At 48.9% G+C, this 15,391-nt stretch overlaps 2 protein-coding genes across 13 annotated transcripts in view; one reads left to right on the top strand and one right to left on the bottom strand.

Annotated features, from left to right (window-relative positions):
- Positions 1-11,073, top strand: part of LOC118225559 (rho GTPase-activating protein 21-like) — a 91,891-nt gene extending 80,818 nt beyond the window's left edge. For 5 of the 7 annotated variants that reach the window (XM_035414096.1, XM_035414097.1, XM_035414095.1 and 2 more), the window contains 10 exons: positions 978-1,120; positions 1,630-1,785; positions 1,906-1,984; positions 2,482-2,555; positions 2,658-2,747; positions 4,023-4,148; positions 4,261-4,302; positions 4,965-5,070; positions 7,403-7,434; positions 8,155-11,073. In XM_035414096.1, the coding sequence (XP_035269987.1) occupies positions 978-1,120; positions 1,630-1,785; positions 1,906-1,984; positions 2,482-2,555; positions 2,658-2,747; positions 4,023-4,148; positions 4,261-4,302; positions 4,965-5,070; positions 7,403-7,434; positions 8,155-9,642 (2,336 nt within the window). In that variant the 3' untranslated portion in view covers positions 9,643-11,073. The remainder of the gene's footprint in view (positions 1-977; positions 1,121-1,629; positions 1,786-1,905; positions 1,985-2,481; positions 2,556-2,657; positions 2,748-4,022; positions 4,149-4,260; positions 4,303-4,964; positions 5,071-7,402; positions 7,435-8,154) is intronic. The other 2 variants (XM_035414098.1, XM_035414093.1) reach the window with 1 other exon arrangement.
- Positions 11,074-14,133: 3,060 nt separating this feature from the next.
- The window catches only part of LOC118226302 (activated CDC42 kinase 1-like), a 42,555-nt gene continuing 41,297 nt past the window's right edge, over positions 14,134-15,391 (bottom strand). For all 6 annotated transcript variants that reach the window (XM_035415833.1, XM_035415831.1, XM_035415829.1 and 3 more), the window contains 3 exons: positions 15,197-15,292; positions 14,733-14,860; positions 14,134-14,357 (listed from right to left, as the gene is read on the bottom strand). In XM_035415833.1, the coding sequence (XP_035271724.1) occupies positions 14,351-14,357; positions 14,733-14,860; positions 15,197-15,292 (231 nt within the window). In that variant the 3' untranslated portion in view covers positions 14,134-14,350. The remainder of the gene's footprint in view (positions 14,358-14,732; positions 14,861-15,196; positions 15,293-15,391) is intronic.

Below are 15,391 nucleotides of genomic sequence, written 5' to 3'. Positions count from 1 at the left end.
TTAGCATGTGAATTCAGCCCTCTGAACTCTCAACCGTGACGTAACCAACTATGTGATATTTGGACCAATAGCTGAGAGGGGGAGGTTGGAGAACAAGAAAGACATTTTCGAAAAGTTCTCCCTGGAGGTCGTCGCACACTGCACCGTACGAACGCACAACACCGCATCTTTTTGTTCGTCAGTTGTTCTGATTGCTTCGTTTTGCTCAAAAAGTTCTACTTCGTACAAAGTATACTGCCTACTTAAGGATAAGGGTGTGTGTGTGTGTGTGTGTGTATTGGTATTAGTGATTATATTGGCTGTTTTTCTGCAGACGAGTTCAGTCCTCATAAGGCTATGGGTGTGTGTGTATTAGTGTTAGTGATTATACTGCCTGTGCTCCCTGTCTCTCTGCAGACGAGTCTGGTCCTCATAAGGCTAAGGGTGTGTGTGTATTAGTGTTAGTGATTATACTGCCTGTGCTCCCTGTCTCTCTGCAGACGAGTCTGGTCCTCATAAGGCTAAGGGTGTGTGTGTATTAGTGTTAGTGATTATACTGTCTGTGCTCCCTGTCTCTCTGCAGACGAGTTCAATCCTCATAAGGCTAAGGGTGTGTGTGCATTAGTGTTAGTGATTATACTGTCTGTGCTCCCTGTCTCTCTGCAGACGAGTTCAATCCTCATAAGGCTAAGGGTGTGTGTGTATTAGTGTTAGTGATTATACTGTCTGTGCTCCCTGTCTCTCTGCAGACGAGTTCGATCCTCATAAGGCTAAGGGTGTGTGTGTATTAGCGTTAGTGATTATACTGCCTGTGCTCCCTGTCTCTCTGCAGACGAGTCCAGTCCTCATAAGGCTAAGGGTGTGTGTGTATTAGCGTTAGTGATTATAGTGTCTGTGCTCCCTGTCTCTCTGCAGACAAGTCCAGTCCTCATAAGGCTAAGGGTGTGTGTGTATTAGCGTTAGTGATTATAGTGTCTGTGCTCCCTGTCTCTCTGCAGACGAGCCCAGTCCTCCCAAGGATAAGGGCACGTGGAGGAAAGGCATCCCAGGCCTGATGAGGAAGCCCTTTGAGAAGAGGCACCCAGCAGGAGTCACCTTTGGAGTGCGGCTGGACGACTGCCCTCCAGCCCAGTCCAACAGAGTACGGCACCCTCACCCATTGGCTCTTCACATCTACCTACAGAATTAGCAGCTGAGATCCTCTTATTTGCTTGATTGAATAGCTGTGCAATAACATTTTAATGTTACTGGGGATTCCATATTATTAAATTTAACATTTTATGAGTTTATATGAATATAGATGTTTATGCAGTTCAGTTCGGGGCTTGAGCCCAGAGTTTAACATAGTATAACCTGGTAGTGAACATTGCGCTTGCATTTCAGTTTGTGCCTCTGATAGTGAGTATTATGCTTGCATTTCAGCGTGTAGCGTTAATAGTGAGTTTTATGATTGCATTTCAGTTTGTCTCTGATAGTATTGTGCTTGCATTTCAGTGTGTAGCGCTAATAGTGAGTATTGTGCTTGCATTTCAGTGTGTAGCACTAATAGTGAGTATTGTGCTTGCATTTCAGTGTGTAGCACTAATAGTGAGTATTGTGCTTGCATTTCAGTGTGTAGCGCTAATAGTGAGTATTGTGCTTGCCTTTCAGTTTGTGCCTCTGATAGTGGAGATCTGCTGTAAGCTGGTGGAGGAGCGGGGGCTGGAGTACACTGGGATCTACAGGGTCCCCGGGAACAACGCCGCCATATCCAGCCTGCAGGAGGAGCTCAACAAGAGCATGGGCGACATCGACATCCATGACGACGTGAGTGTGTCCCTGCCCCGCCACCGCCTCCGCCTTCGCCTCCGCCGCCCTCACCCTCTCCTTCAGCCTCCTCTCTTCTGTCTCTCACTCTCTCTCTTTCTCCTCCTTTCTTCCGTGCAGAAATGGAGGGATCTCAATGTCATCAGCAGTTTGCTGAAATCCTTCTTCCGGAAGCTACCTGAACCCCTCTTCACAAACGGTAAGGTCCCGACAGCAAGACCGGCACGTACAGGCTTTTGAAGGGCCTTGGCTTTTTCACTTGTGGTGATTGTTAATGGCCCTGCATTTGAATGAAAATTTTACAGGGTTCTGTTTCATTCTGGTTTTACACCAGAATTAATTAAAAGAAATTGTCTACAGAATCCCTGAAGTTGATATAATTCAAGTCTGGTTTTTGACACTGACCATGAAACTCTGATTTTTACACTGGAAAAAAAAATGCAATGCTAAAAGGTTTCCGTCTTGTGAAAATTATTCCATTGAAGGCAACTGAGAATTGGCTGTAATATTTTCATTTTGCTGGAGTTAAATAAGGCCGCTTCCCTCTGGAACTGGGCAAATGCTGATAAAGTGCGCCCCCTAGTGAATGACAGAGGAATCTCTCTTGATTACAGATGCTGTGCACCTGTGCTCACACACGCAGCCATTCTTCACCGGGTTTTTCATACATTGCGTTTTTGTTCTTTCTCTCCACAGAGAAGTATGCAGATTTTATAGAAGCCAATAGAACCGAGGATCCGGTGGAGAGGTTAAAAGTTCTCAAAAGATTGGTAAGTCGAACACGGCAGTGACTTTTTACTTTTGGATTTAAACCTGTGCAAAGGAATGTAGGGTGACACCCCCCCTTTCCCCCCCCGCCTTCTCTGTTTCAGCTCCACGAGCTGCCAGATCATCACTACGAAACACTGAAGTTCCTCTCTGCACATCTCAAAGCGGTGGCTGACAACTCAGAGAAAAACAAGGTAATGTGTCACTCCTGTGGGAGTGGTACTGTGTGCATTTTAACTGAGCACACTGTTGTGCGTGTGCGCAACACCGAGAGAAATTTACCAGCCCACTGTAGGAGCCTTTGGGTTTTTGTCACTCCTTTTCTTTTTTTTGGCCCACCGCTCTCCCATCCCTCCAGGGGACCACTTAATAATCTCTCCATTTCCCTTTGGGTCCTTTGCACAGTATTCAGGATTTCATCATGAACAAAATGTGCAGGTGTCTGTGTGTGACTTGGCAATCCCTCTTTCTGTCTCACGCTCTCTCTCTCTTTCTTTCTCTACACTCACTCACTCACACACACACACAAACTCACTGACTGACTGACTGACTGACTGACTCACTCACTCTCTCACACACACACACACACACACACAAACTCACTCACTCACTCACACACACCCACTCACTCACTCACTCACTCACTCACTCACTCACTCACTCACTCACTCACTCACTCACTCACTCACTCACTCACCCACTCACTCACTCACTCCCTCGCACGCTCACTCACTCACACATTCACATCACTCACTCACACACACACACACACTCACTCCCTCACACGCTCACTCACTCACTCAAACACACAAACTCACTCACACACACACTCACTTGCACACAAACTCACTAACTCACACACTCACTGACTCACACATTCACCTCACTCACTCTCACACACACAAACTCACTCACTCACTCACTCACTCACTCACTCACTCACTCACTCACTCACTCACTCACTCACTCACTCACTCACCCACCCACTCACTCACTCCCTCGCACGCTCACTCACTCACACATTCACATCACTCACTCACACACACACACACTCACTCACTCACTCACTCACTCACTCACTCACTCACTCACTCACTCACTCACTCACTCACTCGCACGCTCACTCACACATTCACATCACTCACTCACACACACACTCACTCACTCACTCACTCACTCACTCACTCACTCACTCACTCACTCACTCACTCACACACAAACTCACTCACACACACACACACACACACACTCACTCACTCACTCACTCACTCACTCACTCACACCCAAACTCACTCACACACACACAAACTCACTCACTCACACACAAACTCACTCACTCACACACCCACCCACCCACTCACTCCCTCACACGCTCACTCACTCATTCACTCACTTACTCACTCACTCACTCACTCACTCAATCACACACACAAACTCACTCACGCGCTCACTCTCACTCACTCTCTCAGATGGAGCCCAGGAACCTAGCCATCGTGTTCGGCCCGACTCTGGTCAGGACGTCCGAGGACAACATGACCCACATGGTGACGCACATGCCGGACCAGTACAAGATAGTGGAGACCCTCATACAGCAAGTAAGAGCCGCTGCCGCGGACACGGCCGCCGCCACCATTACCGCTGCGACCGCTAGGAACCGCCCCCGCTGTCAGCTCTCTAAAATGGCCGCTCTCTTCTGTCCCCCTGCAGTACGGTTGGTTTTTCACTGAAGACGGCAGCGAGGAGCCCATGGTGTGTATGGACCACCGGCGACGTTAGCGGCCCTTCTGTCTCTCACCCCTCTGCTCTCTCTCTCTCTCTCTCTCTCTCTCTCTCTCTCTCTCTCTCTCTCTCTCTTTCGCTGGCCGCTCCCTTTCCATTTCCGTCTGTCCTGAAAGTCGGCCAATCGCACGCAGGCTCCTGTAAGGCGTGACCTGCCCGCACGCAACATAGAAATGGAGGTTGTCTGCCAAGCACACACGTCCTGTATGTCTTGAAAACACTGGTAAAGCTTCTTTCCTGGTGCTCAGTTTTTTTTTTTATCTGTCGAACACATGGGGCCTGACTTACTAAGACCTTTAGCATGTGCATAACCTTTTAGCACGCGCAAAACTAATAACACGACCGGTGATTGGTCATGGTTTTGTTTTGCATTCATCATTAGTAGTGTTATTGGTTTTACGTGTGCTAAATGGTTTTGCACATGCTAAAAGTCTAGTGAATCAGCCCAAGGCGTTCAAGCTACAGGGGTGCAGCCTTTTCAGGGTTCATAACTTAACCCTCAGTTCAGTTGACGCCGGCACCTTACTTCCTGTCACGTGATTAAGGCCAGCAAGTCCACCGTTCGAGGTAGTCGCCGTTCGAGCGCCGCCCTCTGACCTCTGACCTCCAAACCCCTCTCTTCCCGCCTGCAGACCAGCGCGCAGCAGGAGAACGCGGTGGAGTCGCAGCCTGTGCCCAACATCGACCATCTGCTCACCAACATCGGGCGCACGGGCACCTCCCCTGGGGACGTATCAGGTAACTTAACGCTGGAGCAGGCCACCCGCGGGGCGGCTTAACGCCGCAGGTTCACCAGCACCTCCAGCACGGTGAGAAACCTTTCCGCGAAGACTGGAACGGCAGTTGCTCTTGGCTTCTGTTTTTTGTTTTTCTTTTGAAGAGGAAACAGCCATTGCTTTGTTCTGTGCAGGGGACACAGAAATGTAACGCGTGCTCCTGTATGTGAGTTGACAGATTTTATATTTTTTTGATGAGCTCCATTTTTATTTGCTTTTCATTAGATACACAGTCAGTTATGGCCTTCTAAACCTACAAACTGTTCTAGCCTCTTTATCGAGAAGATGCTTCATTTTGTCCATTTGGAAAGAAATGCAACTAGTAAAAAAAAAATAAGAATCCTGTGTGTAGCCTTTTCAGTTTAATTTAGCGTTTTATTCATTTTTGTTTCTCTTTGTTTTGCTTTGAAAGCCGTAGCTGGTCCAGTTACGCGTTTCTGTTGGCTTGTGCGCCTTTTCTTTTTTCCCCTGGCACATTTCTTTCGCCCTTTGGCCCTTCTGCGGTTTAAAGCCAACGGGCTCTCTAAACCCTGCGGCCTCGAGCTCCTGCACTAACCCTGCATGTTTTATCCCCCCCCCCCCCCCCCGCGAACGAGGAGAAAAAGAGTGATCCCTCTGTCTCTAGTTCTCCCTCCTCGCGTCGTCTCACGGGGCCTTCCCGCCATTTACACGTACCGGTTTTCAAACAGGCCAAGTGGGCGGAGTCTATCACACTGTGATGTCAGTGGTGGAGTCCGTGATATCGCTGATGGACAGCTGGAACTGTAGGAAGAAAGAGGACTGCTGTCCCCCGTGTAGCTGCCTAGTCTGCAGGACCCCCAGGTTCTTGTGAATTGGACAAAGGGAACAGGAAAAAACAAACAAAAAAAAAACCCCCCGACAAAAGCCAAAATGGACACCCGTCCATGCTGTACGTTTCTATTTAAACACTCTTCGCACAGACCAGTAATGCTCTCTGAAAGCCTTTCTGCTGTTTCTCGTTATCTCCGAAGCAGACCGTGAGGAGAAATAGCATGGTACGGTCTACAGATCCTGTTTTACCGCTCATGAAGCATACCGCCATTTGTCTCAAAAGGGGTGTGGTGGGGGGCTGAGCTTTTGCTTTGCTTTGGAGATTAAAGCAGCCAGAAAAAAAAGTCTAATTAAAAAAACAATTGGCAAAAAAAAAAAAATCAAAAATATTTTTCAAAAATAGAATATCTGGACAAAAAAGAAAGAAAACTGCATACTGCGAGAAGTTTCCTAGCTGGCTATGTAGAGGGTCTTCCTCATCCTCTCCGGTAGTGGCTCTTCTCTTAGCTATCTTAGCTAGCCCCTTTCTTCGCCCTGTCATGTGTGACCTTTGACCTCTGTGCTCTCCCCCCTCTCCCACCCATCCTCTGTTGCCACCACTGTGTGCCACGCCATCATCAGTCCTGACTCGCTGCCCGCATATTCGCACCTGTGTGCACGCGCGCTCGCTCGCCCGCCGTCCTCACGTCACCTCCCCGGACCGCCACACAGGTCCGCCATACAGGACTCGCTCACCCAAAGGTTTACCATCAGCGCATGAGTTGCTTGACAGTTAAACAACCTGAGCCACAGTAATTATTAACCAGTTCCTGATCTACTTAATCAGTTTACGTGAGCAAACCATGGAATGAAATGCCAGAAAACAAGCCTGTGTGTTTCCGTAGTTTTAGGTGTCCAATGAGTAACTTTTGTTTTGTAAACTTTCCTGAAGAAGGCAGTTCGAAAACGAGATGGTTCATCTCAAGGGGTTTATCCTATTGAATAAACTTGTATCAATCAATCAATCAGTTAGCATGAGCTAAAATGCATGTATTCACATTTTGTCGTGCTATTAGGCGGAGGATATATTTTGCATTCTGGGAGCAGCAGACCAGCTCATACAGTGATCCAGTGTCCTAATAATGAGGGAATGGGTGCACGCGCACACACACACGCACGCGCTCTTCAACGGCCAAGCGAAGAGACCATGTCACCCCCCCCCCCCACCCCCTTCCCTTCGTCATTGTAAAGTAGGGGTTAGTAAAGAATGCCTTGGCTGGCGAATGTGGTTCTGTGTGCATGACGGCTTCCTGTTTCCTGTCCGCGCGAGCTGTTCCAGCCTCACCTCATCGGTCACCGCCGTGTGTCTCTGTGGCGAGCCCGCCTCCCGTCCCGTCACATTTGTGGTGTCCGTGGAAGCGCCCGTTCCATCACATCGCCCGCTCGCGCGTCGCGACCGTTTCGACCCTGCTAACGTTTTTTTTCTCTCCTCTCCCCCTCTTACTCCCCCCTCTCTCTTTCAGATTCGGCCACTAGCGACTCGACGAAATCCAAGGTGAGTCTCTGTCTAGGCGCGTCTGCTTTGGTTAAGCGGCGGTTTTTCCCGCCAGGGCTAGCGCGAGAGCCTGCCGCGGGGCCGCAGCCACTGGGGGGCAGCGCAAAACACAACTCCACCTCCACATGGTACCGCCTGCGTCCTCTCACTCCCGACCAGCGGCTGAGATTGCTCCATCAGATTTAAAAACTGCTTGCACCTTCCAAACTGTTGGCAGAGGGATCAAAAATGGATGACCGTCTTTTGGGCAACAAAGAGGAAACTTTAACGATCGCTGGGATCTGGTTACGATTGCGCAAAATTCGTTTTTTATTATTTTTTTGTTCATTCATTGAGCTTGGAGGATATTTTTCTCTTGAATTTTACGATCTCAAAGCTGTTTTTTTTTTGCACTGCTGTCCATCTGGCTGCGTTCTACAGCTTTGGTTTGTTACTTGCGCTGGCAGCAGAACAGGCCCATTCCAGCCCTTTCCCCGGCTTGCCTTACCATGCTCCAGGCATGCCGCGCTCAAGCTGCTGATACAGCACCACGTTAGACCTGCTCTCACCTGACTAATGTTCCTCTCCTTGTGTGTGTGTAGGGCCTTCAGAGGAGCAGGTGGAGTACCTTAAGTGTGTGTGTGTGTGTGTGTGAGTGGGAAGGGGGGAGAGCGTGTGATGGTGGGAATGAGGGGGTTTCCCCCACAGCTGCCCGGCTGACCGGTGCCTCTGTCTCCTCAGCAGGGGTCTTGGGGGTCCGGGAAGGACCAGTACAGCCGAGATCTCCTGGTCTCCTCCATCTTTGCTGCAGCCAGCCGCAAACGAAAGAAGCCCAAGGAGAAGCCGCAGCCTAGCAGCTCGGACGACGACCTGGACGTCGCGCCGGCGGGGGCGGAGCCTCCGAGCGAGGGCCGGAGCCGGGCGCAGGACGGCGCGGGCCGGACGGACGCGGCGGGGGAGGGCGACGGATCCGGGCGGGAGAGCGGGAAGAGCGCAGCGGAGCGCCGGGACCCAGCGGCAGCGGCGGCGGCGAGAGAGAAGACCTCCCCGAGCCCCGGCCCCGCCAAGTCCTCTCTGTCCGACCCCCCGTCGGACCTGGGGACCGCCAGCCCCCCCCCGAGGGCCCCCGACGGCAGGTGGGCGGGGCCCGAGCGCCGGGGCGGCGAGGCCGGGGCGGCCGGGGCGGCGGAGGTGAGCTCCATCACCTCGGACTACTCCACCACCTCGTCCCTGACCTTCCTGACGGGGGCGGAGCCCGGCGCCCTCAGCCCCGAGGCGCGGTCGGCGGCCGAGAGCCGGGGGGACGAGGCGGACGACGAGCGCAGCGAGCTGGTCAGCGAGGGCCGGCCCGCCGAGACCGACAGCGAGAGCGACTTCTCCGTCTTCGCCGCCGGCCCGCCCCCGGACCGGGCCCCGGGGGAGGGGCCGCGGGGGGGGACCCTGCCGGGCGGCGCCGACGGAGGCGCCACGCCCAAGCCGGACGGCCGCCGGCCCCTCCCCTCCCACAGGCTGATCGAGTGCGACACGCTGTCCCGGAGGCGGTCCCTGCGGCAGAAGACGGACAGCGAGTCGTCCACCGAGGGGGGGCGGAGCGAGCGGGAGCCCAACCGCCTGTCCCGCGTGCTGGAGGTGATGAAGAAGGGCCGGTCCACGGGCAGCCTGCTGAGCGTGCCGGCCCGCGACGGCGAGCGGCCCGAGCCCGCCTGGCGGCTCAAGATCACGGAGCGGCTCAAGTTCCGGCTGAAGACGTCGGCGGACGACATGTTCGGCGTGGGCACGCAGAAGGCCCGGCCCGCCGACGGGCGCAAGAAGAAGAACATCCGGCGGCGCCACACCATGGGCGGGCAGCAGGACTTCGCCGAGCTGGCCGTGGCGGGCGAGTGGGGCGGCGGCGTCGGCGGCGGGGGCGAGCTCTCAGCCGTGGACCGGCTGAGGCCCAAGTGCAGCTCGCAGGACTTCTCCATCCGGGACTGGATCGCCCGCGAGCGGTCCCGCGCCGGCAGCCTGGAGCCCAGCCCGGACGCGCCCGCCGCCGCCGCCGAGGCCGAGCTGGAACCCGAGCTCCGGCCCTCGCCCTCGCCCTCCCCCGGCCCCCGGCCCGCCGAGCAGGTCAACGGGGGGGGCGTCCCGGGAAAGAGCAAAGGCCCGCTGTGCCTGGCGGGGGACGCCCACCCGCACAAACTGTCCGGCGCGCAAGTCGTCCGCTCGCGGTTTCATCAGTATCTATGAGAGACTAGGTGTGCGCGTGTGTGTGTGTGTGGTGTTAGAGCGTATGCGCGTGTGTGCGCGAGTGCGAGGTCTGCGTCTGTCCGTATATCCACTAGGGTAACTGCACAATAGTTATTTTTACATACAAATGTATAAATGTACTGTATGTATGTTTATATACATACACGGTTTTAACAGACGTAACTGGATATACCTTCTATGTTTTTCCCTTTTTTTTTTTTTTTTTCTTCATGGTTTAATCTCGTTTTCCCTGGTTTCCATGACTGAGGTGCAGGTGAGGTTTGTCCAAGCTCAGATACACGGAGAGAGAGCCAGAGCGTCAGATGCTTCTTTCCTGAAGTGAACTCGCTTCAGCCTCTACATGGTACCTAATGGAGAGGATGCAGCGGCAAGTATTACCGAAGCATTTTCGCTGAACATAGAAGGATTTTTAAAAAAACGTTTTTAACACGGAAGTGACGGTGCAGTTCTTTCCCCGGTAACCGTTATGAAGAATGTATACGCTTGCTGTTATATTGACTAAAGCTTAGTTGCTTGTTACGACTCATTTTAAAAGTGTACATATTTCTCTCTGTACTTGAAGCGTGTTTTTGTTTCCGTTTAGCCCGCGTACGGGCTGTTTTCTGCGCTGTGTACTGTGGAAGGCTTTTTTTGCAGTGCATCGGAACAGCCAGACACTTTGCGAGCAGGACGAGAATTTTAAAAAGCTGTTTTTTTATACTTCTAAATGAGGAATGACAAGCGAGTACTGACACAGCACATCTGCTGCAGCATGCCGCGTACAGTACCGCACTGCGCTTGTGTTACCGTCGCTCTGTCAATTCCTGGCATTAGAACGCAGACAGGAGGGGAGAATGGAAGAACCCACCCTTAAAATCATGTCTCTTCACTTAATGAAAGTGCCTCGTTTTGAATCTGTTCTGAGTTAGGTGCCATATACCGTCTTTTTGATAAACTCCATGATGTACTGTGAATGACTGAATTTTATCTACATCTCATTAAATAATTTTTCAGATTCCAAATACAGACAGATTCTGAGCTTCCATTTTTATTATTTTTTTAAAGGCATTCCAGTTGGGACTTAACGGGACTTAAAAAAAAGATTTCAAATCTTGATTTGTTTGTTTTTCTCGTGTTTTGGATTTTATTGGGACTTGAATTTGAAATATTTGTGAAAAAAGTGACTTAAATGTATGTTTTAGCCTCCCCCCCTCCCCCCTCCCCATGCCAGATTTGATCAGTGTTGTAACATAGGCATGCAGAGCGCGAGTCCGATAAACCTGGTCAGGTCATCGCGGTTCTTGTGACCCTGTCTGAGGCTGCATGAAGGTGATACTTCCTCAAAACTGGAACGCTGTGTCCTGCCTGTGTACGGTCAAACCGCGGTCTGTCCCTTTCAAAACACTGGAAATAAACGTCTTTGTGATATTTGTTCAGCGTTGTGTCAAATGTAGAGTGCAGTTTAATTAACATTGAAGTCTGGCTGCTCAGTGGAGGCCATTTCTCATTAATACACACGGTACGCATAGAGCACAAGCCGGCCTTATCGAAGAAAAGTTCCGGAAGAATCACGTTTGGAAAAGAGTTTCAAAAGTGGCTGAAACCGTCAAGTCAGTTTTCACACTATCACCAGACAAATTATTGAATAAAATATCTCTTTAAAAAAATTTACCTTGACACGACTGGATATTCCAGTGTCTGAGTCAATGTCGCTGGTGAGATGTCACTTACCTGTCCTAACACCAGGGAAGGAAGGCTGGCCACTAAAACAGCAAACTTAAAGTTTGAATCCTGCGAGTTCCATAACATTTGGTACAAAAACATTTTTTCTTTTGGCTCTGAACTCCACAATTGAAGATTTGTAATCAAACAGCTGAGAATGTGCACGTGATTAAAGTCAACAGTCTCAGCTTTTATTTAAGGGTATTTCTTACACATTTTACTTTTTTATGCAGCAGTTTTTATACATAGCCCCCCCCCCCCCCATTAGAGGGCGCCATAATATTTGGGACATATTAATGTTCTGTAAATAAGTCATGGTTTGCATCTTGCAGTGTAGCCTCTAGTTCTGCAGATGGTAGTCACTGACTCAACACCTGCCTCTGGTGATTGTTCTACGGTCATAAACTGTAGAGGCCTCCCTTGGGCTACCACGCCCTTTGCAATTATGGAGCTCACCAGTGCTCCCTTCTCCCTCAATGTTCCAAGTCTAAAGTTTGGCCTATGTCTCTTTTTTCCCTTATTTCTCAAGCGTCATAATAGCTTCCTTGACTTTCATTGGCACGACTCCAGTCCTCCTGTTGACAAATGCTAGAATAAAGATTAGATACTGAAATCTCTTATGCCTGCACGAACATAGCAACTGAACACACCTGACTAATCAGAAACACCTGTGAAGCCATTTGTCCCACATATGCTGCCCTGAAATGGAGGGGAGGGACCATGTATATAAAAATAAATTGCTGTTATTTCTACATAAAATGTTATTTTTTAAAAATACCTTTCAATAAAAGCTGAGAATCTGCACTGTAACCACATTGGAATTTTTTTGATTACAAATCTAAAATTGTGGAGTATAGAGCTAAATCAAGAAAAAAATGTATTTGTCCCAAACATTGTGGAGCTCACTATGTGATGGGGATAAACCTAAGAAATGCAGAATATTTTTTTAAAAAAGCTTTCCTTTAATACAAAATAATGTACATATATATTTCAGATCTGCAGCGATGACTGGCACATTTCTAAATTGAATTTAAATTTCAGTTTCATAACCGTTTTATGTATACAACATATCATCTGTACATGTTGGGAGTGTGCGCACACAGTACACAGAAGCGTCTTGAGCATGCTGTAGGAAGACCAGTTTTTTTGGTAACACCTCAAGTTCACATTAATCTGGTTCACAACTTGAAGAAGATTGAGAGACCAGAGAGAGAATCCGGAATCTAGTGCTTCAGGCTTGATTCAAACACTATAACCTGCTGCCTCACACAGAACCAACATTCAGTGTCATTCCCCAGTAGTAACAATGCAAATCCAGGCATCCATACCTGGTCCTTCCAGACCCATGGCCCTGAGGTTTTAAGAGATGCCTCTAGACCAGGAGGCATTATGAGCTCCAGGGCAAGTTCAAATGACTCCAATCAAACCATTAAGACCTGAGCTGGATTTAAGGCTATTGCCTTTTAGATCTAAAGAGTTTGACAATGGGGGAAAATATCCGTCCCTTCTTTTCAGTCTGGGTTTGACCATATTCATGTGATTTGTCTTTAAATGGTTAGTCGGACTGCTGGAAACTCTTGCTTACTGGCATTACCTGTAAATACAGTCGAGTCTGTAGTCATAAAGTGTCTCAGAGAAAAAAAGTTTGATCACTGGAGTACCGTATGTGTGGGAGGCCTGGATTCCTCCACAGTGGGAGGGGTGAGCATCATGTAGCATCTATACAGCATCTACTCTGAACCCCTCTGGCAAGGATATGGATCCATGCATACAAGCTTGTGAGAATGAGAAGAATATGGCTTAGCAGGCATTTCTATCTAACATACAGTACTGGTCTATTTACACAAGATCCTGAAGTATTTCTTATCTCTTAAGCCACAACTTTGAAAACATGAACTCCTGACCTTTAGATGATCATGAGGTTGAACTGTCCTTAGGATACAAACTAAATTACGTCAGCTGATTAAATATTAAAAAGCCATTGCAACCACTACCAAGTTTTATTAATGTTACTAAGCAGCAGAGCGTAACCATTTATTTGAAGAAAAAAAAAAACCTCCAGGTAGTTTTTTTTTTTTTACACCTTTAGTATCTTGAGTGTTATGGTGCTGTATTTTGATGCCCTTTAAATATTAGGTTTGACTGTAACGGTTTTTCGTTCTCTGTAAAAAGTTATACAACATATCCATAGTTATAGACCATATCCCCAACTGAGCCAGCCAGTCAGCCGAGAAGTCTGTGAGATGAGAAAAAGTGCTGAATGGTGTGAAACTGTCGATCGTTGATAGGGAAATGGAGCCAGAATAGAGTTTCGGTGGAAGAGACAAACTCCCGCTCAACCCATAGTCAGAAATCAGCTTTAAACAGTACCTCTGATTTCAACTGGGATGGACAGATAAAGGAAAATGGAAACAACGTAGACCCCCAAAAAAGACTCCAGTCAATTACAATATTATCCTGCAATTAAACTATTAAATAAAATGAAATGTGCAAAGAACATAAATATTTGATGCAATTATACAAACTGAAATTGTAGCATGTATCTACACGGACATGTTTCATCACCTCAAATATGTTCACCCACGACTATGAAAAGCCAGGGAGCTGAGGAGCTGTGGAACAGCAGCATCTCTACTCAACGTGAACTGGCTTCCACTGATCCGAAACAAGAGCCAGCAAGCCTTCCCCACCCATTTTGTGCAAAACATTTAAACTGATCCAAGGTCAGAATCCGGAGGCGGCACCCACCCAACCCCTTGCTTTGCACCCCCCACCCAACCCCTTGCTTTGCACCCCCCAAGTGCCAAGGAACAGGGTCACGGTGGGGTCGGAGGTCACAGGACACGACGTCTCTCAAGAAGCAGCAGGGGCGACGGCAGTAGCAGTGGTGTTTGTACATGGGGAAAGGGCCTCGGACAGCGCTCCTGTCTCTTATCGAGTCAGTCATGGGGTATCGGCCCAAAGGCGACCTTCCCAAATGACGGTGTCATCGCCTGCAAACAGAAACAGACGTGTTCACTGGAGAATGGTCAGGGACATTTTCATATAGTTCACAGAGTTAGCTTCCAACAAGACACAATGGGTACAGGCACTCAGCAAAATGGTATATTAATAATAATAATAATGATACTAATAATAATACTACACTATTATCATACAATGAAATTGCAGTCCAAGTGCTTTACTATGCAAGTCCAATGCAACATTTTAAATGAAGTATGAATCATTGATGACGTATGAAAAGAGGTTCATAAAAACTATTGAAAATATGAATACATAAGAGTGAAGATTTCCCAGAAGCCACCCTCCAGCAGGAAGAGAGGTACGGTGTGGGTCTGAGAGGAGCTGGGGGAAATCACCCTCCCTACCTCTGCCGCACAGAGCTGTATGAATCCAGCAGCTGGGTGCTGGCCCGCTCCAGGTTCCAGTCGTGCATCTCCAGAACCTTCTGGCACTCTGTCCGGGTCTTCAGGCCCAAACAGAACAGCTGCTCCACCTGGTAGCCAAGGCATAAAAATACAAAATAAGTTTTTATTCCAATAATAATAATAATAATTATAAACTTCTAGACAAGCTCAATTTTGTCAGGACCTAGATTTTTTGCAAGGAAATTTTGGCTCTGTCATGGTCAAAATGGCAATCTATTGGCAAACTACTGTATTTTGGCCAGCCAGTAAAATCATTTGCCTCCTTTTCTCCCAAGATTGGATTTCCTAAACATATTTTCTCAGTGCATTGCTCGCAACTGCTGTTGAGTCAGGAAGAGCCACCCAGTAGTACCCTTGTATTTACATTGCTTGTGTTAGAGGAAACGCAGGTGATATCCACATACCTTCAGGTACTGGACTGCCCTCTGTATGTTCCAGCCATAGTTTTGCAGTGCTGTCTGACACTCCTCTATTGTCACTCCATGCACTGCTTCCTGCACCTGGACACCAAACACAGCCAGTCAGACCTCTCAAATGCACCCAAAGCACGTACTCATAGCCAATCAGACCTCTGAACATTATGTTAAAACTTATGACAA

This window comes from Anguilla anguilla, chromosome 4 (assembly GCF_013347855.1).
Source record: "Anguilla anguilla isolate fAngAng1 chromosome 4, fAngAng1.pri, whole genome shotgun sequence".
NCBI classification, from domain to species: domain Eukaryota; kingdom Metazoa; phylum Chordata; class Actinopteri; order Anguilliformes; family Anguillidae; genus Anguilla; species Anguilla anguilla.
This window is presented reverse-complemented; position numbering and strand designations above follow the sequence as displayed.